General features: G+C 45.6%; 1 protein-coding gene across 2 annotated transcripts in view; it reads left to right on the plus strand.

The window, feature by feature from the left end:
• Positions 1 to 22,135, plus strand: part of SIK3 (SIK family kinase 3) — a 281,901-nt gene extending 259,766 nt beyond the window's left edge. For both annotated transcript variants that reach the window (XM_019647420.1, XM_019647421.1), the window contains 10 exons: positions 1,792 to 1,942; positions 2,695 to 2,820; positions 3,094 to 3,179; positions 3,555 to 3,664; positions 4,692 to 5,031; positions 5,656 to 6,548; positions 16,414 to 16,577; positions 17,544 to 17,676; positions 18,584 to 18,753; positions 19,952 to 22,135. In XM_019647420.1, coding sequence (XP_019502965.1) covers positions 1,792 to 1,942; positions 2,695 to 2,820; positions 3,094 to 3,179; positions 3,555 to 3,664; positions 4,692 to 5,031; positions 5,656 to 6,548; positions 16,414 to 16,577; positions 17,544 to 17,676; positions 18,584 to 18,741 — 2,161 coding nt within the window. In that variant the 3' untranslated portion in view covers positions 18,742 to 18,753; positions 19,952 to 22,135. The remainder of the gene's footprint in view (positions 1 to 1,791; positions 1,943 to 2,694; positions 2,821 to 3,093; positions 3,180 to 3,554; positions 3,665 to 4,691; positions 5,032 to 5,655; positions 6,549 to 16,413; positions 16,578 to 17,543; positions 17,677 to 18,583; positions 18,754 to 19,951) is intronic.
• Positions 22,136 to 27,200: the final 5,065 nt, after the last annotated feature.

The raw sequence follows: 27,200 nt of genomic DNA on the forward strand, positions 1-27,200 counted from the left end.
CAGAAGAGGGCTCTGATCAACCTTTTTAATTTGGGAGGTGTATAATTTAAATTTTTTGAAGTTTTTAAGTGTAATTAAAAAAAAAACCTAACACAAGATGGATTTTATCTAGATGGGGAGCCAATAATCCCTGTTTAAAAAGCGTAGTGGGAATATCAGCCTAATATGAATCTGTTCTGAGTTTGAATATGATTGCTAATAAAAATAAAACACAGTTGATACTATCAGTGCTTCCAAAATCAGCAACTACATCAGAACTGGTACTCTGAAGTTACTGTGCTGGGCTGACCTGAGTGTCAGTCTGTTCAAAACCTGAGCTTCTAGAAAATCATGAACTACGTGGACCTGGAAGTATTGCTCTGATGGGAAAGAATGAGTTTTGTGCAGATAGACTATACTTGAAGAACACAGCTTTCTGAGTGAATCAGAAATATGTCCATTATCAGATAATATTGAAAGTATAAGAACCAGATTTTAGGAGAAAATAGCATTTGCTTGCTTTAACTCCAAACAGAAATAGGAAGTATTGAGGAAATGCCCCTGAAAGCAGCTTTCATGATCCCTGTTTCTGGAGTGTGTCTGCCAAAATCATTTGTCTTCTGTGCTACTGAAAAAAAATACACATCCTTGCCCATTTCATTAGCTCATTACTGTGTCAAGCTTCAGGTAGAGTCTGAAACAGAAGTCATCATTAGAAAAGAGAGGGGAAAAGGCTTTCACCTGCTGTCCGAATTCTTTTGACTCCTCTGCAAGTCATTAGATGCTCCTTCTCCCTCCCTGTCTGCATTGTATTTGAACTCGCTCATCAACCCGCTTACTTAGCCTTGGTTCTGCTTCAGTCCAGAATGAGTAACTGGCAAGGTGGTAGGTACATCATTTCACCCCCAGTTTGCTGTGATGTTGTCTCTGTCCTGGACGTGAAACCTGATCCTTTCCATCAGCTGCTGGAGTGCTGCCTTGGCACTCTTTTATCTGCTTAACCCATAAACATCTCTTTCTGATTAGGTAACAAGTATCGGTGTTAGCTTCTAACTCCGATACTGTCTTAAGCATTCCTTATCAATAGCATCTTTCTTTCTGGAAGATGCTAGCTGCGTTTTGATTGACCAGTGGGGCTTTTTGGTAAGGTCGTCCAAGTGATTATTCTTTCATTAGGAGGCTGGGAGGGTGCTGCTGCTCTGAGAAGTTAATTTTCACAGTAGGTAACCTCATTTGCGTTGACCAGGTATGTGTGGGCTCTTGAGGCCTACATTTCTCCGTCTGGGGATCAGAAGTCCCCACTGTGCTCCATTTTCTAGCACAGAACCTATGACTTCCAGGCCAAACCGTTGACACAAAGTTGGCTATAGTTTCCCTCTAATCATAGAGAGATGACAGCTCAGGGAAAACTTTGGGTCAAACAGTGAATTTTAGGTTTCTAAGGACACAGATAGAGACAAGATGATAAAGGCAAGAGTTCCTGTACAGCTTGGCCTGAGGTTTCTCGAGAAGCCCTTTTCTCTGTCCTAGTATAGTTCTAAGAACTGGATGTATTTTCTCCCAGGACCTCAGCGGGCTTGGAAAGCAAGCTAACTAAAGGTAAGTGGGAATGGAAGATGTGCACCTGGAGCCCTCTAAAAAGAAAGCAGGCTAGGGAGACGACTGGCCTCTGGAGATGGCATGGAAAAGGCATAATGTGCAGGGCTGCGTGGGCAGCCAGCCATCCTTGTGTTCACCTGGAACAGCAGTCCGCGGTGATTTGGTCACGACCCCCGAGTCCTAGCCCCTAACCTTCTCTTCCCATGTATTCAGCTCCACCTACAAGGACTCCAACACCCTGCACCTCCCCACGGAGCGTTTCTCCCCCGTGCGCCGGTTCTCAGATGGGGCTGCAAGCATCCAGGCCTTCAAAGCTCACCTGGAAAAAATGGGCAACAACAGCAGCATCAAACAGTTGCAGCAGGTAATGGAAGAGACGGCAGGCACCTCTGGAGAAGCATGGGTAACAGACCAGTATTGCAGGAGGACTGGGTGTTAAACTTTCTATCCCTTTCATGTCAGCCGCACTGCAGTTTTATAGGTTCAAAACTGTGTAGTTTCTAACGCTCTTTGCTTGCTTCTTGTTATGTACAGCTTTCCCCAGGATCAAACTTGTTCACCCCATGAAGGGACTAAATTTTCCTCCTGTCTCTGTAGTTAATTAGAGAGGAATTTCTGGGCTTGGGTTTCAGTGGGAAGTACTAGGGAAAGTACTTCTAAGTAACCCAGACAGTCCTCTCGTGATTTATGGGTGGGTGTCATTGCAGCCTACTCTGCATTGTTAGCACTGGCATGCTCTCCAGTTGGTATGGAATGGCGCTCCCAGAGGAAGGAAGTATATACCTCTACGCTTCTCGAAGGGGCCGTTTTCCTTTTTGCCTTCCTGATGACTGAGCTTCAAGTGCCATGTTCTCTGTATACAGATTTTACACTGGATGCTTTCACTTGTACACAGACCATCCTTAGTGTTTTCCATTAGTTCATGCAGAATGGAATGTGAATATATATTTAGTACACAAATGCTTGGATAAATGGGTTAGTTGCTCACCAAGGACACTGTTCTTCTCTTGTGGCTCCTTCTGGCCATGAGACCTTGGGGCAGATCTGCATCTGCTGTCAGCACTGCACGGGGTGGGCCTGGCTGCATCCCATCTGTATTAACTGCTCTCCCTTCAGGAGTGTGAGCAGCTGCAGAAGATGTACGGGGGGCAGATTGATGAAAGAACCCTGGAGAAGACCCAGCAGCAGCATATGTTATACCAGCAGGAGCAGCACCATCAAATTCTCCAGCAACAAATTCAAGTAGGCCTTCACTCTTTGCTTTCTCCAGCTTGTTTGGAGTTTGCTTTCAGGCTGATTTGCCTATGAATTTTGGAGGAGATCATGCAAGGCAAAATGGAGTTGAGTTATGTTTATGGTTGACATGTTTGAGTAAAGGTAATCAAACTTTTCAATGAACAACAAAGCATAAGTCTCAGTGACAGAGAGTTCTTTCTGTTTCTTCCCTTCCTGAGAATAGCGCTGGTTAATCTTCAAGCTCACAATTATTTTTCTCCTTTCCCCCATGTGTTTTAGGATTCTATCTGTCCTCCTCAGCCTTCTCCACCTCTTCAGGCTGCATGTGAAAATCAGCCAGCCCTCCTCACCCACCAGCTCCAGAGGTAATAAATCATGTTGTTTCATGTCTGAGCCATTGTCTCTATAGCTTGGTGTCCTTGGCCTGACTCATATGGGCGATACCTCCTTAAAATCCTGACTTCCTGTGCCCCTTCATTTTCTTAGTCCCATGAATAAAGTAATCTGATCTAATACAAGAGGCCAGACACAGGCCCATAATGACCTCTGCCTCTTTGCCTGGGAAATCTGGTAAAATAACATGTGGGTAGGTTTTAAGTAGACTGTGGAGGGTAGTTTACGTACGCTTATCCAAACTAAGGAAATAATTCCTGCTTGTGTATATCATATGGCTGAAGCTAACTTCAAGGTTATTCTGTCACCTCGGGAAATTTATTTATCTGGTTTTGTTGTTTTTTAAGGTTAAGGATTCAGCCTTCAAGCCCACCCCCCAACCACCCCAACAATCATCTCTTCAGACAACCCAGTAATAGTCCTCCCCCCATGAGCAGTGCCATGATCCAGTCTCACGGTGAGTAGGAAGGTTTAGACTGAACCATAGGATGGGTGGTATGCCACATGGAAAAAACAAGTCTCAATCTTGAAGGCCACAGCAATTGATTTGAATGGCAGAATAGCATAGTATTTAAAGGTGTGGGCTCTCGAGGCAGACTGCCTTGGTTTGAATCCTGTGTCCACCAACTCTAGCTATGAAACCACAGGTAAGTTACTTAACTTCAGTGTACCTCAAATGTAAAATTTCTCAAATGTAAAATAGGGATAGTAATGATATTTAATGAATAAATATTTGCACTTGGAACAGCCTCTGGCACAAAATGATTCTCAGTAAAGGTTAACTATTATTAATATTTTAAATAAAACCCCCGCCAACTCTACCAAAGAAAAAGCTGCCACCAGAACCTGCCTTACTGTCATGCCTCCATTTGGTTACCCATTGTACATGTGGCTCCTCTCCTGTGGGCATTTAGATGGAGGTGAAGGTGAGTATTCCCTAATTGGTGTGGGCCTTTAGAGACCAGCACTATGAGGATTTAGTATTTCAAAAACTGGTAATCTCTTAAGTAATAATACCACACAGTCTAGATGCCCTGAGGAGTCTAAATTGGTTTCTATATCCTGCCTAGTCAAAGTGGGGTCCCTGACCAACAACATCGGCAGGAAAATTAGAACCTCAGGTCCCATCCCAGATCATCTAGATCAGAATCTGCATTTTAGCAATATCCCCAGGCCATTTGTATGCACATTGGAGTTTGAAGAGCATTGCCCTACATCAGAGCTACTCACAGAATAATCCATGGACCAGCATTCAGGGCAACTTATTAGAAATACAAGTCCTTGGAGCTCCACCCAGACCTACTGAAGCAGAATTCTGTGGGTAGGGTCCAGGAATCTGTGTTTTAACAAGTCCTCCAGATGAGCTAAAGTTGAGACGCACTGCCCTAGATGGTATCTGGCTTGAGTGTCCTCGTTGGCACCCATTACTTCCAGCTGGCAGGTAACCTGGGCATTTGGTCACTGTCCTGTTCCTTTCTCTCCAGGTGCTGCATCTCCACCCCAGTTTCAAGGCCTACCCTCCCGCAGTGCAATCTTCCAGCAGCAGCCTGAGAACTGTTCTCCTCCTCCCAGTGTGGCACTAACCTGCTTGGGTATACAGCAGCCTACCCAGTCCCAGCAGGTGACCATCCAAGTCCAGGAGCCTGTTGACATGCTCAGCAGCATGCCGGGGACAGCTCCAGGCTCTGCCGGGCGGGGCCTTTCCATCAGCCCCAGTGCCAGTCAGATTCAGATGCAGCACCGTGCCAACCTGATGGCCTCCTTCAGCTATGGGCACCGGCCCTTGTCCAAGCAGCTAAGTGCTGACAGTGCAGAGGCCCACAGGTAAGGCCGCCTAAGTCACCCATCCATCCATCCAGGTGATCCAGGTGGGAGGAAGCCCCTTAGCAGGGCCAGAGAGGAGGCGGGAAGGAGAATGAGTATGACTGGGCTATGATCGTTTCACCCTTTCTAAAATCAGGGTAGTGGGTTTGGGGTGAACTTGAAACCTACTTATTGACCCAGGATCAAAATGCTAATGAGACGGGAGGAAACTGACACAGCTCTCGTACTATTTGTCCACAAAGAAGGAAATGGCCTATTAGAGAGCTGGTAAAATGCCAGTTCCCCTTGTCTATTCCTTGAGGATTCTTTCCCTCTCTGTCACTCATATTCTAAGAGATTGGTGCTTCTTAGTAGCTCAAGTGATGCAAAATAGGCCAAGTTGCTACCTTCAACCTAGAGCTGGGTCTGTTACATACAGTGCCCTAAATCCCTTGGACATCACTGGACAAGCGAATGTGTGGATGAGCTGGGATGATGCATACATTCATCCCATCTCTCCTGTCACACCATAGCTCTCTGTATCAGTGGGGCTCCCTACTGAGAAAGAGTAGTAGCTATTTCCCAGGGGAGTAAAGTACACTTGTTACATGGATGCCTGGTACTCACTCCCTTTTGTGTCTGCAGCTTGAACGTGAATCGGTTCTCCCCTGCTAACTACGACCAGGCGCATTTACACCCCCATCTATTTTCGGACCAGTCCCGGGGTTCCCCCAGCAGCTACAGCCCTTCAACAGGAGTGGGGTTCCCGCCAACCCAAGCTCTGAAAGTCCCTCCACTTGACCAATTTCCCACCTTCCCTCCCAATGCACATCAGCAGCCCTCTCACTATACCACATCAGCACTACAGCAGGCCCTGCTGTCCCCCACACCGCCAGACTATACAAGACACCAGCAGGTACCCCACATCCTTCAAGGACTGCTCTCTCCCCGACATTCGCTCACCGGCCACTCGGACATTCGGCTGCCCCCAGCAGAGTTTGCACAGCTCATTAAAAGGCAGCAGCAGCAGCAGCAGCGACAGCAACAGCAGCAGCAGCAGCAGCAAGAGTACCAAGAATTGTTCAGGCATATGAACCAGGGGGATGCTGGGAGTCTGGCTCCCAATATTGGGGGACAGAGTATGACAGAGCACCAGGCTTTACCATATCAAAATGCTGACTCATATCACCACCATACCAGCCCCCAGCATCTTCTACAAATCAGGGCGCAAGAATGTATCTCCCAGGTTTCCTCACCCAGCCCAACCCACGGTTATGCTCACCAGCCGGCACTCATGCACTCAGAGAGCATGGAAGAGGAGTGCTCATGCGAGGGGGCCAAGGATGGCTTTCCAGACAGGAAGAGTTCAAACACATCGACCAAGAGTTGCCATGACAGCCCCCTGCTCTTGAGTACTGGCGGACCCGGGGACCCTGAATCTTTACTAGGAACTGTGAGTCACGCACAGGAATTGGGGATACATCCATACCGACATCAGCCAACTGCTACATTCAGTAGAAATAAGGTGTCCAGCCGAGGTAAGAGTCCCTTCAAAGTAACAGTCCTGGGCCGATCTGCCCCAATTCAATTAACTTAGTAATGTTATCTTTTTTCAGCTAGTACTCTGTGTTCCTCAGAGAAAAAGAATTCCTGAGAAGACCTTCAGGACCTTTTGAGGGAGAAGCATGTAGGAAGTGGGTATTGGTGGGTAAGGGGTTTGTTTTCAAAATTAAAAGGTAATGATAGAAAATTAACAGATAGTACAGTCAGTAAGATACATTATTTATTTCTCATATTCATACCATGGTTTCTTGGAATCCAGAATTTCTTGACTGCCATCAAAATAGCTAACGTTAACTTCTGCAATACAAGAGAGTCAGCCACCAGTGCTAAGGAAATCACGATTTAGTATAAATAGCATTGGACCAAAAGTCAAAGCACCTCAGTTCTGGACTTGACTCTATCATGAGTGCGATAACCTTGTCACTTAAACCCTCAGGTTCTTATTTTCCTCATGTGTGAAAAAAGGGCACGAGGAGTAATGGTGCTTTACAGAGTAGCTGGGAAGATGAAGACATGCCTATCTGTGTTTGTGTTATGCATAATGTATGTGTGTGAGAGAGCATGGAAGAGAAAGAAGCATTTGATGATCCAAAAGTATGATCTAAATGTGTTGTTATTATTTTGATCATTTCATTAATAAACTAAATACAGACTAGTACAGCATCATAAGAGGGGCCCCATGTCATTTAATTTTGTCTCACTTTTTAATTAATGTGTACATTCATTTTCATTCTGAGGGAGATTAGGATTTCCATCTGTGAGTTATACTCAGGAAATGTTGTTCCATTAGCATCATAGCATTCATTTTAGACAAAATCTGGACTGATATCTATCCCCATAGATCATGAAAAATGAGTTTACCTATAAAATATACAACCTTGAAACTGAGCATTTCTTCCATTTTTTCCTTCTTGGAGCTACCTGCATCTCCTGCTGTTTTTTAAGCTCAACACACAAAACTCACTCCTAGGGGAATTAGGTCCCATGGCACAGAGCAGGATAGAAGACCTTGCTCTAAATTAATTTATGTGACGAAGTCTTGGTGCCTTCAGGTTGTGCTCATTATGCACTGATGGGGGGGACATATGGTTGCATAAAACACCAGTTAAATCCTGGGCTTTTGAACAGTTGGGTGCTGTCCAGCTTAGAGGTCTACCAGTCAGGTGTGTTGTGTCCACCTGTAGCTGCTTTATTTTCAGGATGGTGGGAAGTTTCAGAACCAGGTCATGTGGAATGGCTGACAGACCTGGGGATGTTTAGGATTGGGGGTAGGGAACTAAGGAAAACGACCATACCTGCCAGGTGGAAGCAGGGATTCGGCTTTTCTGGGTTTATATTGTGGGGCAGAACCAATTATTTCTCAGGAGGGAAATTGCAGCAAATTTCCACTCCCTATGGAAGACTTTTATAAGAACTTTCCAGAATAGGTCGCCTTAGCAGCCTGAGAGCTTCCTGTCACTAGGAGTATTCTAGTAGACTCGGAATGATGAATGTGCAAAAGCTTGCTGTGTGAATGAAAGCTTTCACAAGATTAGCATACTGAAAGCTAACTTTTCTATAGTGTTTTCCATGTGCCAGATACCAAATGCTATTCATATGTAAATTTATTTAATCCTTTTAACAACCATATATGGTATTGTAGTAGCTCTTATTATTTCCCCTATTTTATCAATGAGACAGCCGAGGCACAGGTTAAGTAATTTGCCCCGAAGGTCACCTGCTAGTAAGTGGCACCTGAACCAAAGAGTTATTCAATTCACTCTGGCAGATGCTTACTGAGCCTGTCTTCGGTGTGCAAAGCACCGAGAAAAGAGCAGAGCTAGAGCAAATGATATCCCACCTCCCTGGATTGCCATGTATTAAAGCACCTTTTGAGATGTTTTTGTTCAAAAATTATTCTGATTTCACTTTCTTTCCTGTGTGACTCCTCTGTACCAAAAGGCTGGAGGGCTTGAATTCACCAGTGTCTCATCATTGTCAGAGGAACCCACCTTTCGGCAGGCTTGCTGATATATTTAGTACCTACAGTACGGCAGAAGATGTTTGATACAAGTGTGGGAGCACCAGAGGAGGGAGAGATTAGTTCTCGATTAGAGGAATGGGGTAGGTGTTCAGCAATAAGTGGCATTTGACCTGTGTTTAATAGATGAGGATTTTCCCATTTGGATTTAGGGGAGAACCATGAGGAAAGCTCACTGGAATGGAGTGTACATGGAGGAATTAGGAGAAGTTAAGGGCAGAGGTTTTCTAAAACCAGAGTATGGTCTAGATCCAGCTGCGATGTGCCAGGAGAATAGTGGCACACTGCTCAATTCTTCTGTCAGTTTTAAATCAATACACAATCCTGCCAGTCATTCATACCCCTTCTTTTTAAATATCTAAGGCCTTCACTTCAGGCCCAAACTTCATTTCATGATTATTTTGACAAATCTTTCCTACTTCTTCCTTTAGCTGAGTTACTGTCATTACCTCACTCCTCTCTCTCTTCTTCCTACCTTCTTACATCTCACGCCATCATCACTGTCATTTATCCCTACAAACATCTCTTCTGTTTTCTGGAAGAATCAAGCACTAAGTGTATATTCTTAAGAGTTTTAGCTCAAAACTCCTCTGTCCTCATTGCCTCATTATCAGTTTTGCAGGTATCTTCCCCTCAAAGTCTTCTCTTTTTCTTAAATTTTTTTTCCTGATTTTCGGTATGAACTTTTCTAGAAGCTGTATTCTTAGCTCCTGCCCTCCTTGCCAATGTATTGTAAGAGATTATTCTTTCTTCTTTCTACCCAGTGTACTCTAAACTTTCTATTTAACTTAGCTACAGTATATGCCTATTCTTGCTTGAATACTATTCACCTTACCTCTTTCTAACATCTACTCCTGTTTTGTGACTTTTGGAACCGCATACACAATTATTTTTATTGAGAAACCACAACTTTATTACTATGTGTGTTTAGAATCCAGTATCGCAAAATAATGCAATAGAGAAACTAATGGTCTAAGGAAGCCCTCTGCTGCTCAAGAGTTAAAATCCCTCCAGGGATGTAGGGATGTAGGTGTTTAAAACAATTTCTTTTTTTTTTAAGATTTTTTATTGGGGAATTGGGGGAGGGGAACAGTGTTGGGGAATTGGGAAAGGGGACAGCCAAGTTGCTGTCCTTCAATCTTAGTTGTGGAGGGCGCAGCTAGCTCAGCTTCAAGTCCAGTCGCCATCCAGCTGCCCGTCAGTAGCTTGCAGCCGCTCAGCTCAAGGTGTCGTGTTCAGTCTTAGTTGCGGGTGGGCGTAGCCCACCATCCCATGCAGGAGTCAAACCAGCAACCTTGTTGTTAGGAGCATGTGCTGTCACCAGCTGAGCCATCCTGCCACCTGTTGGCAGCTCAGGGGCAGTTCAGTTCGGGCACAGCTCTCTGGCCCATGTGGGAATCGAACCTGCCACCCTGTTGCTCAGAGCTCGGGCTCCTAACCAACTGAGCCACTCGGCCAGACCGAAAACAATTTTTTATCCTGGGGCACCCCTACTGTCCTTACCTTAACTCTCCATCAGGCGCAACTGATCTCATAGATTCATTGCACACAAATGTTCAAATATGAAATACGTCTTTACTGTACTAAGTCACAAACACGACTGGTGATAGGTTACGGTAGGGGGGAAGATATGGAAGCAATGAGTCACGATACTTAACTGTTAGATGTTTGAAAATTTGTGTGCAATGAATCTGTGAGATCAGTTGCGCCCAATGGAGGGTTAAACAACGTGAGCTTACTTTGTGACATGAGCTTACTCTGTGACCATGGGCCTGGCATGTAACCTCCTCCCTTCATCTGTGTAATTAGGGATGTTAAGCTCAATGCCCCCTATGAGAAGGAGAATGCAATTAATGTTTGTAGCAAATCTGCTCCATGCGTGGTGCTTTCAACTCAGTTACTCATTTGTTTTCACATCTACCCTGGGATGTATATGTTATGATCCCTTTTACAGTAGAAACTGAGGCTTCACAATCTCCCTGCTTCAACATAACATGATTCTCTCAATTCTTTTAAAAACTTGAGAGCTCACAGGTTTACATTACCAAAGAATCCTCAGGTAATTTGCTGTCACTTTTGCCAAGAAAAGGTTATAATGCTTTACTCCCACCACCTTGCAGGCAAATGGGGAAGCTCACACTTGTTTATCTCTTTGGACAGGGAGGATGTCTGCTGTTCACTTTAATGATACCTCCACCTTTGTGTAGTTACACATAATCTCAGAACACTTCCATGATAGAGCAAATTCAACAAAGTGTATTGAATGAGTAGGTTGCACAGACTGTATTGTAGGGATGAACAGCTAGAGAACCTGCCCTCAGGAGACTTTATACACCCCTTCCTTCCCAAGGGGGAAGGAAGACAAGGTCATCAACAGCCTTGACATGAAGTGTTGCCTAATGAATGCTGTAAGAAGTGTACAGTCATGTGCCACATAACGACGATTCGGTCAGTGATGGACCGCATATATGATGGCGGTCCATAAGGTTATAAAGGAGCTAAAAAATACCTATCGCCTAGTGACAGCACAATGCATTGCAATTGCCAACAGTACTCAGTACAGTAACATGCTGTACAGGTTTGTAGACTAGGAGCAACAGGCTATGCCATAAGCCTAAGTGTGGAGTAGGCTGTATCATCTAGGTGTGTGTAAGTGCACTCTGAAGTTTGCACAACCAAATCGCCTAACGATGCATTTCTCAGAATGTATCTCTGTTGCTAGGCAACATATAACTATGATTATAAAGAGGAGAGCTAGTGTGATCTGTCTAAAATTTCTTAAGGGTAGGTGAACAGGGATCACTGGTGTTAGTCAAGTAAAATTAAATGCCACCATATCAATGTTTGTGGTTATCTATTTCCTTTATGGCTGTTAGCTACCAATCATTATGGAACCAGGACTTCCCAGGGCACTGAGCAGGCAGCATGCTAAAGGTTTGCTTGAGATGTGTATAAGTTTCAGGGCTATACATACCCTCTGCTGCCTATAATATCCCTATCTGCCATTGTAGAAGTGGAAATAAAGTTTATCTTCCTTCTGTAGTATTCCATATACTTGACTTTTTTTTATATTTTACTTTGCAAATAATTAAGTACAACAGCGTAACCAGTTTACACAGTGAGATGACCAACTTGAACTTGTAAACAAAAACCATATCCTCTTCTCTGAGGGTAGTCAGCTTCTGCAGTGTTATGGACTCCACGCCTCAGAGAGGGTAAAATGACTAACTGGAGGGATTACCCCCTCAGAACCTATATGAAGAATATGCACACGTCATTTCTCTCATTTTTTTCTTAAAACCAGTAAATGAGTAAGGATGAGTCAACATTGACAGATTCAATAGACAGTTATGCAAGCTGCCCCAGAGTTCTCTGGGCAGGTGGGTGGTGTGCCTTGTGTCCGTTTGTGTATTTTTTCTCTTGCATGAGCACAGAGAGAGATCTGTGCTCTCTCAGCTTTACTGTGGTAAATACCTGAGAATGCTGCTCTCAGAAGTCCTCTTCCCCCATTAGTTATATATCCTTTGGTGAGCTTAGGTTCCTGTAGTTGCTGAATTCACATTATAGGATGCCAAAGATTCGAACCTGAATTTTATGTCCTTTGGTCAGTGGGTTACTCTGTGTACACCTCTCCCCATCCCCGACTAGTCAGTAGGTCTCATCTTAAAATGTCACAAAGTACTTCTAGACTCAGAACTCAACGTTCTTACTAAACATCATACTTTACTTGTGTAGTCCTTTATAATTTATTAAAGACCCTTTCACATGTGTTTGCTTTTGAGCCCCCAAACACCTGTCATTTTTAAGAGAGAGAACCCAGGGTTAAGAGAGATTAAATGGCTTACCCAATTTCATACATTTACATTGGCTTTGGAACTGGATCCTGACTTCAAGTTTCCTGGTTTGCTAGTCTAATAGCCTTTCCTTTATGTCTTCTCTCCTCCCATTCTACACCTTCCAAGCATACCTGCCACGCAAAAGATGCCAGCCCTTCCACATCTTTGACCTATGGATTATATTGACACTTGAGCAGACAGAGCCCTGGTTTGTTACCCAACTTCTTTTTCATATAGTTTTTAACTTACATTTATCTCTCTTAAATCAGAGGCTTCTTCTCTGGAAATTAAAGTTTCATTAACTCATTTGTTCATTCATATACGGGCACATTGTCCCCATAATTCTGGAAGCCATAGGGTTCTGTGATAAGATCAGTATTTTTGTTTGTTTTTGTCAACTGTCTCCATATGCCCTTATCCCCTCAGAAAGAACATCTCTGAAATGAGTTTGAGTAATACCAGTCTCCTGAGCGCTTACAGTGTTCCAAGCTCTAGTAAGCACTTGACATACCAGCTGAGTAAGTCATGTTTTACAGATAAAGAAACTGAGACCCAGGGGAGTCAGGTAACTTGCCCAAGATGGCACTCCTCAAGAATCCTCAGGATTCCACCTCAGGTCTTCCTGACCCCAGAGCTTGTGCTCATGAGCCCCAGGCTGGGGGATCAGGAAGGCTCATCGTGTGATTTGTCAAGCATTAGCTTGCTCTGTTTTGGTGGTACTTTCAGGTATGTTGGCACCAGACCTGAAGGATAGGAAGAAAGCAGACAAGAAGGACAGCATCCATGTGACCTTCCCAAAGGCCAGGACCAAAAGGAGGATGGGTGTTTGGGTTTGGAGGAACCCCATCTTCAGGAATAAAAATAAATTCAAAAAGAGAGAGACAGGGAGAGAGGAGACTTAGCATACATATCAAACAAACAGACAAACACATTAAGGCCTCTAGAAGAGGTGGGAAGGAACTAAATGTCAAGAACTAGGACTTACACATTTGGTTAGCTTTGCCATTACCTCATGTTTGATAATGATTCTTTAAAAATCTTTAAACAAGAGAGCTCTCGTGTTTGTCTTTGGGAGTACAAGAAGGTACAAATGATGAGATTTGCATCCAATTCTATAATCCAGAAAAAAAAAAAAACACCTCAAAGAGTTGAATGGACAGTGCTAGCTCTGAAAGAAGAGAATATAGGTATTAGAAAATGTTTTGAAAAAGTAAGAAGCAGCTATTCATGTTGCTTCTTGGCAAAACACCAGAGAGCCAATTCCTCGCTCCACAAAGCTGTTGTTGCACCACTTCCTGCCAGTGGTTTTTGTTTGGCCCTGGGGCCAGCACGTAAGCTGTGCCCACTGAGAGGAATTGGGCTGAGTGGCTACGATGTGTGAGCTAGACAGAGCAGGTCCTAGTGTGGGCTTTATTTTATCTTCCTCTCTTTGCTGGCTTTTAGCTTTCAGTAGCAAAAGAGTTGACTTCTGGCTGTTCCTTTTACCTCTGCTCAGAGAACTTTCAAAAGATTTCTCACTTGCTTTCATCTTTGGTAGTTGGGAACCTCCCTCCCCCTGCCGCACCTCTCATTTTTCTCTGGAATGTTTTGCATTACCAGCAATGTGCATGTCAGATAGCTCCCCTTCCTTCCCGTTCTACTCGAGCCCCAAGCCCAGGCCTAACCTTCACTGTTACAGGAGACCATAGAGACCCTTTAACTATCAGTCAACCAGTATGCTTTCCTTGCATTGTTCAAATAGCTACTGGAATGATACAGTTAGTATTAGGGCTGTGTTTCCTATTAAACACCTCTTAAAAACCTGGTTTTGCCAGGGTACAGTTCATCAGGAAATAGGCCCAATAGTACCCAAGGAGCTTTAACCCCAAAACAACCAACCAAGCAAACAAAATACAGAGGGTGCCAATAAAATGTATACACATTTTAAGAAAGGAAAAAACTATTAAAATTGTAATATTCAATATATACTGATAACAAAAGATGAATGCAAGTGACGTTTGACTCCTGCAATTACTACTGCTTGAGCAACGTTGACCGAAGTGTCCACTTGTATACATTTTTTTGGCACCCCCAGTATAGGTTCAAGTGCCAGGCTTTTAAGGACTGGGGCCAAAATTGCAACCAGCGGAATCCTATCAACTTCGGTGTGGCCCTGGTATTCTTTTTTTTAAGACTTTATTGGGGAATTAGGGGAGGGGAACAGCATTGGGGAATCGGGGAAGGGGAACAGACAAGTTGCTGTTCTTTTGTTCTTCTAGTTGTGGAGGACGTTGCTTCACTGGCCCATGTTGGTATTATCATTGTGCTTTTCCCGGGTGAGATGGTTGCTCACCGGCCATTGGATGGCTGCTCGTGGCAGCTCACAAAAACTCACGCCAGCTGCCAGCCAGCCCCACTGCAGCCTATGCCATCGCTGGCAACTCACAGCAGCCCAGCTCCAGGTCGAACTTGTTGTTCACCATCTTAGCTGTAGAGGGCACAGTGTCACTGGCCCTCATGTGGGATCCGAACCAGGGCCCTGCTGCTCAGAGCTGGTGTCCCAAGCCAACTCTTAACCAACACACCACTTGGCCGGCCCCCTGGTAGTATTCTTGATCATCCTTGGTCAAAAAGAAATATTTATTCTTCTTGAACTCCTCTTTCTTTCCAAAATCCAGTTGATAAGGCTGAATGACTCTGACAGGGTATTAACCTATATTAAGAGACCATTTATTAATATCAGTTAAAGAGATAATAATTAAATACTTACTGGGTATAGGATGAACACTAAAGGCTCACAAACATGCATAAGATATAATTCTTGTCCTCAAAGAATTTATAGCCTAATATGAATTGAATGTGGTGCCAGGAATAATGTTAGAGTAATCAGAGTTCATTAAAGTCTTCTGACACTTAAAGGAAGGAAGATCTATTTCTATTTGAAAGGGACAGTTTCATGAAGATTATAACATTTGAGATGGACCTAGACATCTAGATGAGTTGATTTGGATTGGCAGGAATGGAAAGAGAAGAACCAAGCATTTCCAGCAAAAGGGAACAAGGAGAACAAATGCATAGAATTGTGAATGGGTAGGGAAGAGTTAAGTGGTACCATTTGACTAGAGCTTAGAATGTAAGGGAGAGTAGTGTGAGGTATTTATGGGGAAGATAGTCTTAGGGTGATTTGGAACCAGGAGTAAGGGGACCCAGTGAACTCACACCCAGATTAGGAAAATAGGCACCAAAACAAGGATCTCTGAAAGAGGAGCTGGTTGCGAGGAAAGTTGATGAGCTTGGAATTAGACATATGAGTGTTAGACGTTTATTAGATATCTAGAGAAGGATACCTAGTCAATAGTTGGCGTTATAGATCTGGAGCTTAAAAGAGCATTTTAGTAGTTCTTTATATAGAGGCAATATACTTGAAGCCGTGAAAATAGGTGATTTTGCCAAAGTAAGTGTTGGGGGAGAGAGGTCAAGGGTAGAAATGTAGAGCGTGGAGGAGCTATGGAAGGAGTTGAGAGCAGCAGTTTGAGAAGCAGAGGAGAGGACTGGGGGGTTCCCTGAGGTAGAAGCCCAGGAAGGAGAGAGAAGGCATCCACAGAATGGAGGCCATCCTCCCAGGCTGGAGGTTCCTGAAAGCTCCAAGAATGTCCTTATGTGCATCTAGGTTTGGGAACACAGCACTGTCAAGTCAACAGAAAAATGAAGAAAAAAGGTCCAGTGGGATCTAGCCCACCGCTAGCCAATATATGGGATTTTTCTCCTAAGGGTATGATCCCTCCATAAAGGGGCTCACGTTTGCTGTAGGACTTAGGGATGGCAGACTGGTCCCAGCTCCACTAAGCACATCGCCATTGACTGAGGATTAGTATTTTAGGTAGTGCACATGTGGTCCTCGCCATTCATTGCTCATTGTCCCTTGCAAGACATTTGCTTGATAGGCATGGACAATGTTAGGGGAAACTCTAGGTCTGTTGACCTTATTTTGCTCTGTCTCCTCAGAGTCTGTCATAGGAAACTGCATGGATAGAAGTTCTCCAGGACAAGCAATGGAGCTGCCAGATCACAATGGACTTGGATACCCAGCACGCCCCTCAGTCAATGAGCACCACAGGCCCCGGACCCTCCAGAGACACCACACGATCCAGAACAGTGACGATGCTTACGTATGTCGGTCCCATCCTGCTTCTCAAAAGTGGGATCCTACCAGGCCTGACCTTGAAACCAGACCTTAGTAATGTGGGGTAACGAACATCCACTCCTCCAGTCTTCTCAACCAGAGTCCAGCACTTCTGTAAACTAAGGGAGCATGCCTTTGAATCACCCTAACAGACCAGCCCAACTCCAGTAGAATCTCAGAATCTATATTCCAAATTTTAGACTGAGGAATCGAGAGTAGCTGCCGTTGGTTCCCGCTAGTCTTCGTTATTGAACTTCTCCCCAGTCTAAACTCAAGCCCCAGCAAATGAACCTGGAGGCTCTTGGGTAGTTTTCTGGCAGCTACATTGAACTTACTCAGATAAAGGGAGCTAACCTGGCTCAGCAAGACTTCGTTTTCCAAGGGCAGACTCTGGGCAGCACTGTCTAATACAGTAGCAACTAGCACATGTAACTATTCAAATTTAAATGTAATTAAGACAAAATTAAATTAAAAATTGGTTTCCTCAGTCACACTAGTCACATTTCAAGTGCTCAGATCGCCTCTTGTGGCCAATGGCTCCATAATGACTGGGCAGTAGGACATTCCATCCTCACAGAGAGTTCTGCTGGGCTCTGCTACCCTAGACAGACTCCTCATGCTGACAGGGAGAGGTCAGAAACCTGGTCGGGGAAGGCCGTGTAGGTGTCAAGGGCATCTGTCCGCCAGCAGAAAGATTCAGCTTGCCCTCCCCCACTCCACCCGCTCCTGGGGGGAGAGCCCAGGAGCTGCGGCAGCTTCCCACTGTCGCTGTGGCAGCTTCCCCCTTTGGGTGGCACTGCAGGGTAGGGAGTCTGCATGGTATGGCTTGGGAGTGGTCCCTGAGGCTGCCCCTTGCCTGGGCCCTTCTAGAGGGAACAGCTGTCTCTAAGGGTCACCCATGAGTGGCATTCTCTCTGGTATCCTTACTTCTTTTCCGAATCATTTTCCACAGGTGCAGCTGGATAACTTGTCAGGAATGAGTCTGGTGGCTGGGAAAGCACTTAGTTCTGCCCGGATGTCAGATGCAGTTCTCAGTCAGTCCTCGCTTATGGGGAGCCAGCAGTTTCAGGATGGAGAAAATGAAGGTCAGGGGCCTTACACATGGGGCACCCCAGAAAACTTCCTGTAGACCCCCCTTCCATCTTTATTAGTGACTGCTGCCCTTTTCTGTATAAAGAGTTCATGGGGCACCACAGTATCACCAAGGGGTTCTGGACACAAAACCCTTCCCCACTCTCTTCCTTCCAGTGTGAGTGCTTAAAGGAGCATGTCTTCTGGTTGAGTACAGGGGTGTCACATTTCTGTTTGTAATGCTCTGTTAAGATACTCGTTTAATAACTATTTCTCTTGTTCTGATTAGAGGGCACTGTGTCCAAAGGAATATGTCTACCTCTCCTTAGAACTAGTAAAGGGAAGGTATCATAATGGATATAAAGCACAGGCCTTGGAATGGACAGGTCTGCAGGAAATCCTGACGCTGCCCTTTACAGGCTGCATGGGCAAGGCGCTTAGCCTTTCTGAGCTCCAGCGTCCCTCTCCGTAAGTGGCAGAAACAGTAGAGCCTAATCCTAGATTGTGCTGTGAGCAGCAACTGGCCTAGTGAGTTTAAAGTGCTTAGAACAACGCCTAGATCACAGAGTGCCCAGTAATCAGTGTATCCAAGCAGTAAAACTGTGTTCTCCCTTAAACAGGGAAGTCTTCCTGAAGGAGCAGTGTTCTGGCTTCTCCCACTCCATAGTTGTTGATAGGGCTTGTGTTGGGAGACAGTAAAGGAAAGGGAATAACAGAACACTTAAGAGACCACAGGAAGAATCCTGGCCCGCAGTCACTAAACACCGTGAGGGCCTGCTGTGAGCTAGAATTCAGGGCTGGGAGTCAGGCCCCCAGGTGCTCAGACTTCAATTCCTCCTCTGTCCCTCTTGCGCCGCCTCACCCCCACCCCCCTACCCCCCAGTTCCCTGCAAATCTCACATGGTCTTTCTGGTCTTATAGGATGCGGAGAGAGCCTAAGAGGTCATGAGCACCCAGACCTGACTGATGGCAGCCAGCATTTGAATTCCTCTTGTTACCCATCAACGTGTATTACAGACATACTGCTCAGCTACAAGCACCCTGAGGTCTCCTTCAGCATGGAACAGGCAGGCGTGTAACAGAAACTGAGAGTGAGTATCACCGTCAAGTCAGGGCCGAACCAGGAGAATCCTTCCACGTGAACTGGGCAACGCCACTCTTCCCCTCAGGTCTTCGCATCTTGCTGCTCTATCATTAAGCGCTGCGCTAGCTGTTTGGGGGTGTGGGTAGGGGCATACAGAAGAAATGCTGGCTGTTGCCCCTTGGTTTAATTATAGGGGATCAGACACAGAGACAGTGAGCTCCAGCTTCAGAGGAAGGGGCCCGGCACTCTGGTCAGGATAATGAGGAAAGGAGGTGGTCCTTGAACTCAGTCCTGTAGGATGAAGCCCGGCAGGAAAACACGTCCAGCCATATTTTCAAGGCTGTGCTGCAAGTAGCGGAATATTCTAGACAGAGGAACTAGGTAGGTGATCAGAGGCCAGTGGTAGGAAACCAGTAAATTGGCCAGTTTGGCTGGAGTAATACCTAAATGAACATAGTAGGTAGTGTTAGTTCTGTGAAAACACTGACAAAAGACTTGAAAGTTAAGCTGTCTGGCAAATCCATATTAAATCCTCAATATGCCAGGCCTGTTAAAAACCTGGGGTAAAATGAACCAGTCTGTTTTTCACTGGTCTCCGCCTATTAATAACCAGTGTTGTGTCTGGAGCAGTCCTTGTGGTTGATACCCTTAAGTAATAACCGTCAGGAAACTGAAAAGATGCAGGTTTACTACTTAGAAGACCTGGAAATGACACAGCACACCTGGGGCCACACAGCGAGATCTCAGGTAGAGAGAGAGAGAAAGACCCAACGTGCACGCACAGGCCTGGGGCTCTGCTTTTAATGGTGCTAAGAGAGGGATCTGGGCCTTTGCAGGCTCACTCTGTATTGGTGAATTTAAAACATTCACAAGTAGGAATTTAAAGCTCAGGAAGAGAAGACAAACAAGTAGCCCAAATGGTCAGTTATTGAAATCAACCGCGATCTTCCCTAAAACAAAGGAGGCTCAGTGGGGGGAGGGGTCCTGGCTCCTTGTCCTTATCAGGGTGGCTGCCAGTGTGTTTATTCAGGATGGTCTTTGAAGTAGATGCCTCAGCAACCAAAGCTTAAGGCAGGCACTTGCATTACAAAAAGAAAAAAGAAATCAGGGTTTACACTACACAGTTGCATTTTTTTTAAAGTTTTCAATTGAATATATGAGTCTTTCTCTTTTCAAACTAATTCTCTGTGTCTGCTCTGTTGCAGGTTTGTGTGCGGTTCGGGAGTGAAAAGGTTGACTTTAAACCAACAGTATCTGGCAGCATTGCGCCAAATTGCCATTGTGTTTCCACCCAAAACGTCGTGGCTCCTTTCGTCACTTTTGGTTCATCAGTGTGCTGTTCTTTTGGGTTCTGAGGGCATTTTGCCATGTTTGCTTGTTTGACCAAATCACCAAGGAAATAAACAGGAAATCCACATTCGCCACCTTTTGTAAAAGTGTATTTGGTAAATTTCAGTTGGTGGTTTGGTTTGGTTTTGGTTTTTGTGGGGTTTTTGTTTTGTTTTGGGGTGTTTTTGGTATTCTTTGGGAGGTGTTTTGTTTTGTTTTTACTTTGCGCCTCTCTCTCTCTGTCTCTCTCCTTTCCTTTTTTGAGGCAGAAGAGCAAAGCAGTTAGAGTACGAGGCCAGGGAGACAGAGCCACTCCCTTCCCCAGCCTCCATCCACAGTGCACCCTCCAGTCCTCTGCACTGCTCCTCCACAGAAGCAAAACTGAAGGATAACATCCTCTGAAATTTTAGTTGCTGGGGAAAGAGAGGGGAAGGGGTGATGGCCATTGGCACTTGGAGAGCAAAAGAAGCCCCAAGCTTGGAACCTGGGGACGTCTTTACTGCTGGGATCCACTGAAAAACATGTCTGGTCCAGCCAAGATCATACGAGAATGCTAGCGTGGCGACTGAGCGTGACCTGATGTTGATGGGGTGTCGGTTAGAATGTCTCAGTGTGAGCCTTTTCTTTGGTGTATAACTCAGTTCCCCTCTTGTAACCCGGAAAGTTGGTTGCCTTTACCATCCTGCTGGTTCTCCCCATGGACTGAACACCCAACAGTGGTACACTATGCTTTTTTGTCAACTTACATTCTCATTTTATATTGTGCTATAAAAAGGATTGTTTCTCCATATTTTACACACACACACATGCTTTTCCCTTTCAGCCTCTTTGTCACAGGCAAGAAGACTAGGAGGCTGTCGTGGGCCCTGCCTTTCCTACCCTTCTCCTTCTCCCTGGGCTTCCTCAGCCCCCATTTTAATTCTTGATCATGTAGGAATTGTTTTTGGTAAATGTTGATATTATTGTTATTATTGTTATTAATAAATAAAAACAAGAGGAATTTTTGTTTAAAAGAGAAATGTTTAACCAGATTCTGTTCTATTTGAATTGTGACTTGCACCTTTTGTTCAAAGTATTTTATTTAGACATTGTAATTGTGAACAGTTCTCGTGCCGGTGACAGATGTAGTGGTCTCCTTTCCCTAGTTGAAGCAGAGCATACGCAATAGCTATTGTTTCTGTCATTATCTTTATTTTTTTTTTCACTGTTAGAAACCAAAGTCTTCTCTGCTGGCTGGGGGCTGACAAAGGATCTGGGTTGTCTCCTTTGATCTTCAAAACAAGAAAGAGATGTTACATATTCTGACTCTTGATCCTTTTTTTCTGCAGAAGGAGAGTTAATAGTCCCCAGCCCCCTCCTAGTCTTTCATCTTGAATTTGCACAGAAGAAAGCGGGTGCCCAGCATGGCCATCCTGGTGTTGCTGACAGGATCCCCATGCAGCTTGTCCTTCTCACTGATATTGGCAGCTCAGCTCCTGGAGCCAGTATCCCTCGATGGATTTCTGCAGTGCAAGAGCCTTTCTTGGGATACGTCCCATGTTGCCATGATCCCCAATCTCCCGCCACTTGGTGGTGCCACCAACTACTCACCAGAAGGAGGCTACCAAGAAAGCCTGAACAGCTACTGTTTGACTTCTCTGGGCTCCTTCCAATTCCAGTGCCCCCGACTGCACCCCCACCCCAGCCTGTTCTGTTTACATGGGACTGAATTGATGGGAGAGCCGACTGCCACCCTCTGTTGACCACCCAGATGGAAGCCAGTGAGCCTAGTAACCGTGCCATCTTGCGAACTACACTTTAAAAAACTCATTGCTTTGTATTGTAGTAACCAATATGTGCAGTATATGTTGAATGTATATGAATATACTTTCCTATTTCTGTTCTTTGAAAATGTCAGAAGTATTTTTTTCTTTCTCATTTATGTTGAACTAAAAAAGGATTAAAAAATCTCCAGACCCAAGTTGCAGTAAGACCTTTAGTCCCTTTTTTGTGGGCACTTACAACTTAGTAATTTAATTGAAAAGTAGGGGATTGTGAAAATAAAAACCTGATTACCCTCTTATGTTGTATATTATTTTGCTTGTAGTTCGGAGTCTAGTTGGGAAAAGCATCAGGCAGCTGGAGACTGAAGAAGTCTACCAAATGTAGGGTGGAGCTTGGAGCGATGCATTCTCACCCTACCTTGTAAAACTGGCATTTTCTGGAAGCCTGAACTCAGCTCCACACTGTGGTCCCATGCACCCAGTTTGGACTCCGCCCCCTCAGAAAGGAGCATTGGAGTTTGCAGAGTTCGGTGGAAACAGATTCTTTGAGAGGGCATTTTTGAAGGAGTAGGAGGACGTCCTCAGAGACCTGAGGCCTGGAGGCTGGGGCCTTTATAAGGTCAGTGTTAGGATAGAAAGGGGACTTTCCCATAACGTTCCCCCTTTCCCCACCCCTGGACTCCCAAGGGCAGGGTAGAATTTCCAGCAAGGTCCCAAGCATGGCTAAGAGATAACTGAAAGTCTTCTATGAAGAGAGATTATTGAAGCTGGAAATATGGAGTTTGTAGAAAGCAGAGTGAGGAGGGAATTTACAAAAGCTTTCGAGCCCATGGTGGATTAGAAAGTCACGGTCAGCCTGTTGAGAACAGAAAAGAGCCTTCCCAAGAAGTCTTCCAGAAGTCATCTGAGTCTCTGCACACTGCCATGGAAGTCTGGGTGAGTCTCTGAAACAAAACAGCGATTTAACCAGATTCCTCTCAACAATGTGTCACAACCTTTTGTAAAAGATGCCACTCCCTCCTGAAGTCAGCCAGGGAGGGTGCTTTGGGGATAAGCACAGAAGAATCAGGACATTGCCTTTTGGATATAGACCTGGAGATCAGAGCTCTAAAAAAATAGAAGCTATGCTGCCAGGTCCTTACTGGTCTTCCAGACTGTGGTAACTCCCACCCCATTCCAACTGCAGAGATCGAGAATTCGGAAGGCTGGTGTGCCTCCCAAGGAGCCAGACCTCTGCTCACCTTGTACACAGATGAGCTCTAGTATCACCTTACCGTGTTTCCCCAAAAATAAGATGTAGTCAGAGAAGAAGCCCTAGTATGATTCCTCCAGGATATGGAGGGCACGCAACCCTCACATGAGGGTTTTATGACCTGTTTCAGGGTGAAGGATGCCTTTTCCACAAACTCCTTCAGCTTAAAATATTCAGTATGCCAGGATGTTGTATTTTCGTACCTAAAATCATGCTATAGCTTATTTTCCGACTAGGTCTTATTTTCGGGGAAATGGTATCTCCTAAGCAGGAGGGCAGGAGAGAATCTTGCATTTGGTTGGTTACAGTGCCCTGCCCTAGGGTCTAAATTTGGGCTGTATCACCGAAAGCTGCAATAAAATTGCCAAATAGAAAATGTTGGGGGGGGGGCTCCTCTGTCCCCTGCTCAGTCCAAACCTCCCCAACCCCATTCTGACCCACCACATGCTCTCATGTTCTGAGCAGGGGCTGTGACAAGGCCAAATGCTCAAGAGTTTCTTGAGTCTCCTCCCAAGGCCTGTTCCTTCAGATGACCCTTTGCCATCCTGGTGAACCTTCCTTTGGTGTGCCAGTGTCATTGATTGAACAAATATTTGTTGAGTGTCTGTTATGTGCCAAGCCTAGCAGGGGACAGAGTCCTCCCAGAGCCAATTGACCAGTGTGACATTGGGGCATAAATTGTGAAATGAGCAAAAGCCACTCCTGCAGTCAGCTAGCAGCACTCCCACCTGTGTCAGGGGACCCAGGGCCAGTTACTTGGTGACCTACTTCAGAAACAGTCACTCTGGAAACTCCCAAGATCAGGAGAAGAGGGTGTGGCAGGACAAAGGGACTACATTGGTGGGCACTGCACCCATTAAACAGTCTAATCCATGGGCGCTTGATGCCTCTAACAATGACTGGCTAGCCCCCGAGTCTGATTCTGAAATGCACCCAGTTTGTTGGTGGTGGTATTTCCCTTGGGTCTCTGTCCAGAAAGATTCCTTCCTCTCCTAAATATTAGCAATGAGGGACTTGGGCTAGTTTAAGCCAAATATCTTATAGTGAAATGGAGTAGACACGCTAGTGAATAAGTTTATTTAAAAAGGAACCTTCTTGCTCCGTAAGATGCTGTCAAACAGCACTTCCCAGCCCAGTGCCTTGAAACCCCCCCGAGCCAGGAAGGTGCCAATTCCTGAACAAGGGCTATGGGCTGAGCCCCTGCTGCTGGTGGGCAACAGGCAACCAACCATCAAAGAAACAGAAGCCTGATTCCCAGTCCTAGTAACACCAAATATTAATGATTGACAGATGGCAGGGCAGCTCTTGGCAACTCTGAGCTGCAGTCTTCTTATAGACAAAATAACAAGGAGGCTATCTGGCCTGCCAGCCTTACAGGGACATACTAAGTCAAACATGAAAGTAATTTGGCCACTAAAGAACCATGCAAACAGGATACTAAGTTTAGCCATAATAATCATTTCAGTAACAAACCAAAGAGGAAGGTAAAACTGGCAAGTAGCTTGGAGTCCAACCTATAAGCTTCCGAGAACCTGGGAAGAGCTCTACTGGCAAAAAGAAAGGAATCTCTTGGCCTGAGACACCCACCTTAAACTGACCCAGCAGGGACTGGCCTCTCTCTCACTCTCCAAACATTAAAAGCTGGGTTGGCCAGCCGGCCAGCTGGCAGCCCAGGCCGACTGTTAACTGAGGCTGTAGTCCCGCAGGTCTCTGGGGCTGGGTCAGTCTTGGGACAGAGATCCCTATCACAGGGCCACATAGAGAAAACACGATTCCCTGCCTTCCCCCACGTCTGCTGCCCGAAGCTAAGGTCTCAGCTCTGGTCTGACCATGTAGGTGTGATCAGTGGGAGCAAGGGGGAAAAATGCCAGAAACTGGGATTCTGGGACACAGAATAGTTGTTGTTTATGAAGTGCCAAGTCCCTTTCAGTTTTGCCATACATGTTCATATTTAGTGCTTAAAACACCACCAATTTATTATCTTCCAGTACAATTATGCAAGTCAAAAGTTGAAAATGGGTCACACAAGGCTAAACTCGTGGTGTCAGCAGTACTGTGTTTCTTCTGGAGACTCGAGGGGGACATCCGTTTCTTTGGCTCTTCCAGCTTCTAGAGGCTGCCCACATTCCTTGGCTCATGGCCGCCTTCCAGCAATCACACCACTCTGACCTCTGCTTCCGTCCTCTCATCTCTTTCTCCAACTCTGCCTGTCCTCTCTCCCTTTTGTATATTTAAGGATGCTTGTGATGACACTGGAGAATCAGGATAACCACCCCATCTCAAGGTCCTTATATTCACATCTGCAAAGTCCCTTTTGCCACGTAAGGTAACAGTCACAGGTTCTGAGGAGCAGGACATGGACATATTTGGGGGGCCATTATTCTGCTTGCCAGACATAGTTACCCTTCCTATACTTCTAGGAGATGGCATATTCTATCATTATCCTCATTTAACAGGTAAGAAACTTGATTTGTGCAGAGGTTCTGTGACTTGCCCAGGGTCACACAGATACTAAATGGCAGAGCTGGTATTCAAACCTAAGGTTGCCCTGCTCCAAAGCTTTCTTCTTTAAGGTGAAAGGCATAAGACTGGCTTGAGTGTGAGAATCCTGGAGCCCCACCACTCCAGGATCTGGCAGATAGCAGCATCAGGCTAGTATTTAGAATACGAGCAAGTTTCTTTTTTTAAAAAAAAGATTTTTATTGGGGAATTGGGGGGATGGGAACAGTGCTGGGGAATTGGGGGAAGGGGAACAGACAAGTTGTCCTTTTGTTCTTCAGTCTAGTTGTGCAGGACGTTGCTTCACTGGCCCAAGTTGGCACCATCATTGCGCTCTTCCCCGGCGAGGCACATCAGTCGCCGGCTTCTGGACGGCCGCTCACTGCAGCTGCTGGCCACTCACGCTGGCTGCTGGCTACACACGGTAGCCCATGGCAACCCACTGCCACAGGGGCTGCAGCCTACGCCGTCATCGGCGACTCATGGCAGCCCAGCTCCAGGTTGAGCTGTTGTTCAGCATCTTAGCTGTGGAGGGCAGTGTCACTGGCCCTCATATGTGGGATCCGAACCGGGGCCCTCTGGCGTCCCAAGCCAGTTCTTAACCATCACGCCACTCGGCCGGCCCGAGGGAGTTTCTTTAGCATATGGTACAGAGCATATTTCTGCCTGGGTTCCCAAGCCCAGAGACCTGGATTCTAAGTCCAGTCCTTCAACTCCCTCCCTGGGAGATGAGAGACACTGGGTAAATTCCTTTCACTGTCTTCAGTTTCCTCATCTGTACCATGGCAGGAGTTGGGGGAGGCTGGAGTAGTTGATCTCAAAGTTCCTCTCAGCGTGGACATTCAGAGGTTCCAAGATTCAGGTCCTGTCAATGAGCTGGTGTTGGAGGTCCTGGGCCTTTCAGGAGAAACCTTGCAAACTGGTACTGCAAACACCAACAAACACACAGCAGGATCTCATGGGGGCCTCCAACAACCCCGGCCGTTCTTGTCTCCATTTTACTGATAGGAAACCAAGGCTCAGAGAGATTACATATCTGGCTAACCATCCTCCTTTCAGGATTTTGCAAGTTGGAGGCAAAATGAAATGAGAAAGCCATTTTCCTGCTACCTCCTGGACTAGAACTCTTTCCCCCACAGCAGTGATACTTGAGGGCTGGCATCCATTCTCACCTGTGCGTGATCAAATATAAATATGAACCACGCAAAGATATATGTATTCAGTTGAAGTGCCCTTTATTCTGAGATTATGCCCTATTTTAGTGTTAAACAATCTTTTCTTTTTTGGAGTGCTGGTCATGGTAGATGGTAGGGTTTGGGGGGCAGGGGGCAGTAGGTAAGATTTTCATATGACAAAATTAAAAGATTCTGTAAGAGTGCTGGGTGGTGTCTTGCCCTTGTGGGGGAGGGATGGGGTGCGAGTGAAATCATCTCCCTGGAATGTGAGGGGAGTATCTCCTGAGGAGCGCCCGCCCTCCTGGCCAGCTTGTGGGTTTTTCTTCCTTCCCTCTCCTCTCCCCAGCTGTGAGGCACAATGAACAATGGTGGGGAACACACTTCCCACCACAGAAAAGGGGATGGATTCAGCTAACCACCACCCTTGAGGACCTGC

The sequence above is a fragment of the Hipposideros armiger genome, unplaced genomic scaffold, assembly GCF_001890085.2.
Source record: "Hipposideros armiger isolate ML-2016 unplaced genomic scaffold, ASM189008v1 scaffold_111, whole genome shotgun sequence".
Taxonomy (NCBI): domain Eukaryota; kingdom Metazoa; phylum Chordata; class Mammalia; order Chiroptera; family Hipposideridae; genus Hipposideros; species Hipposideros armiger.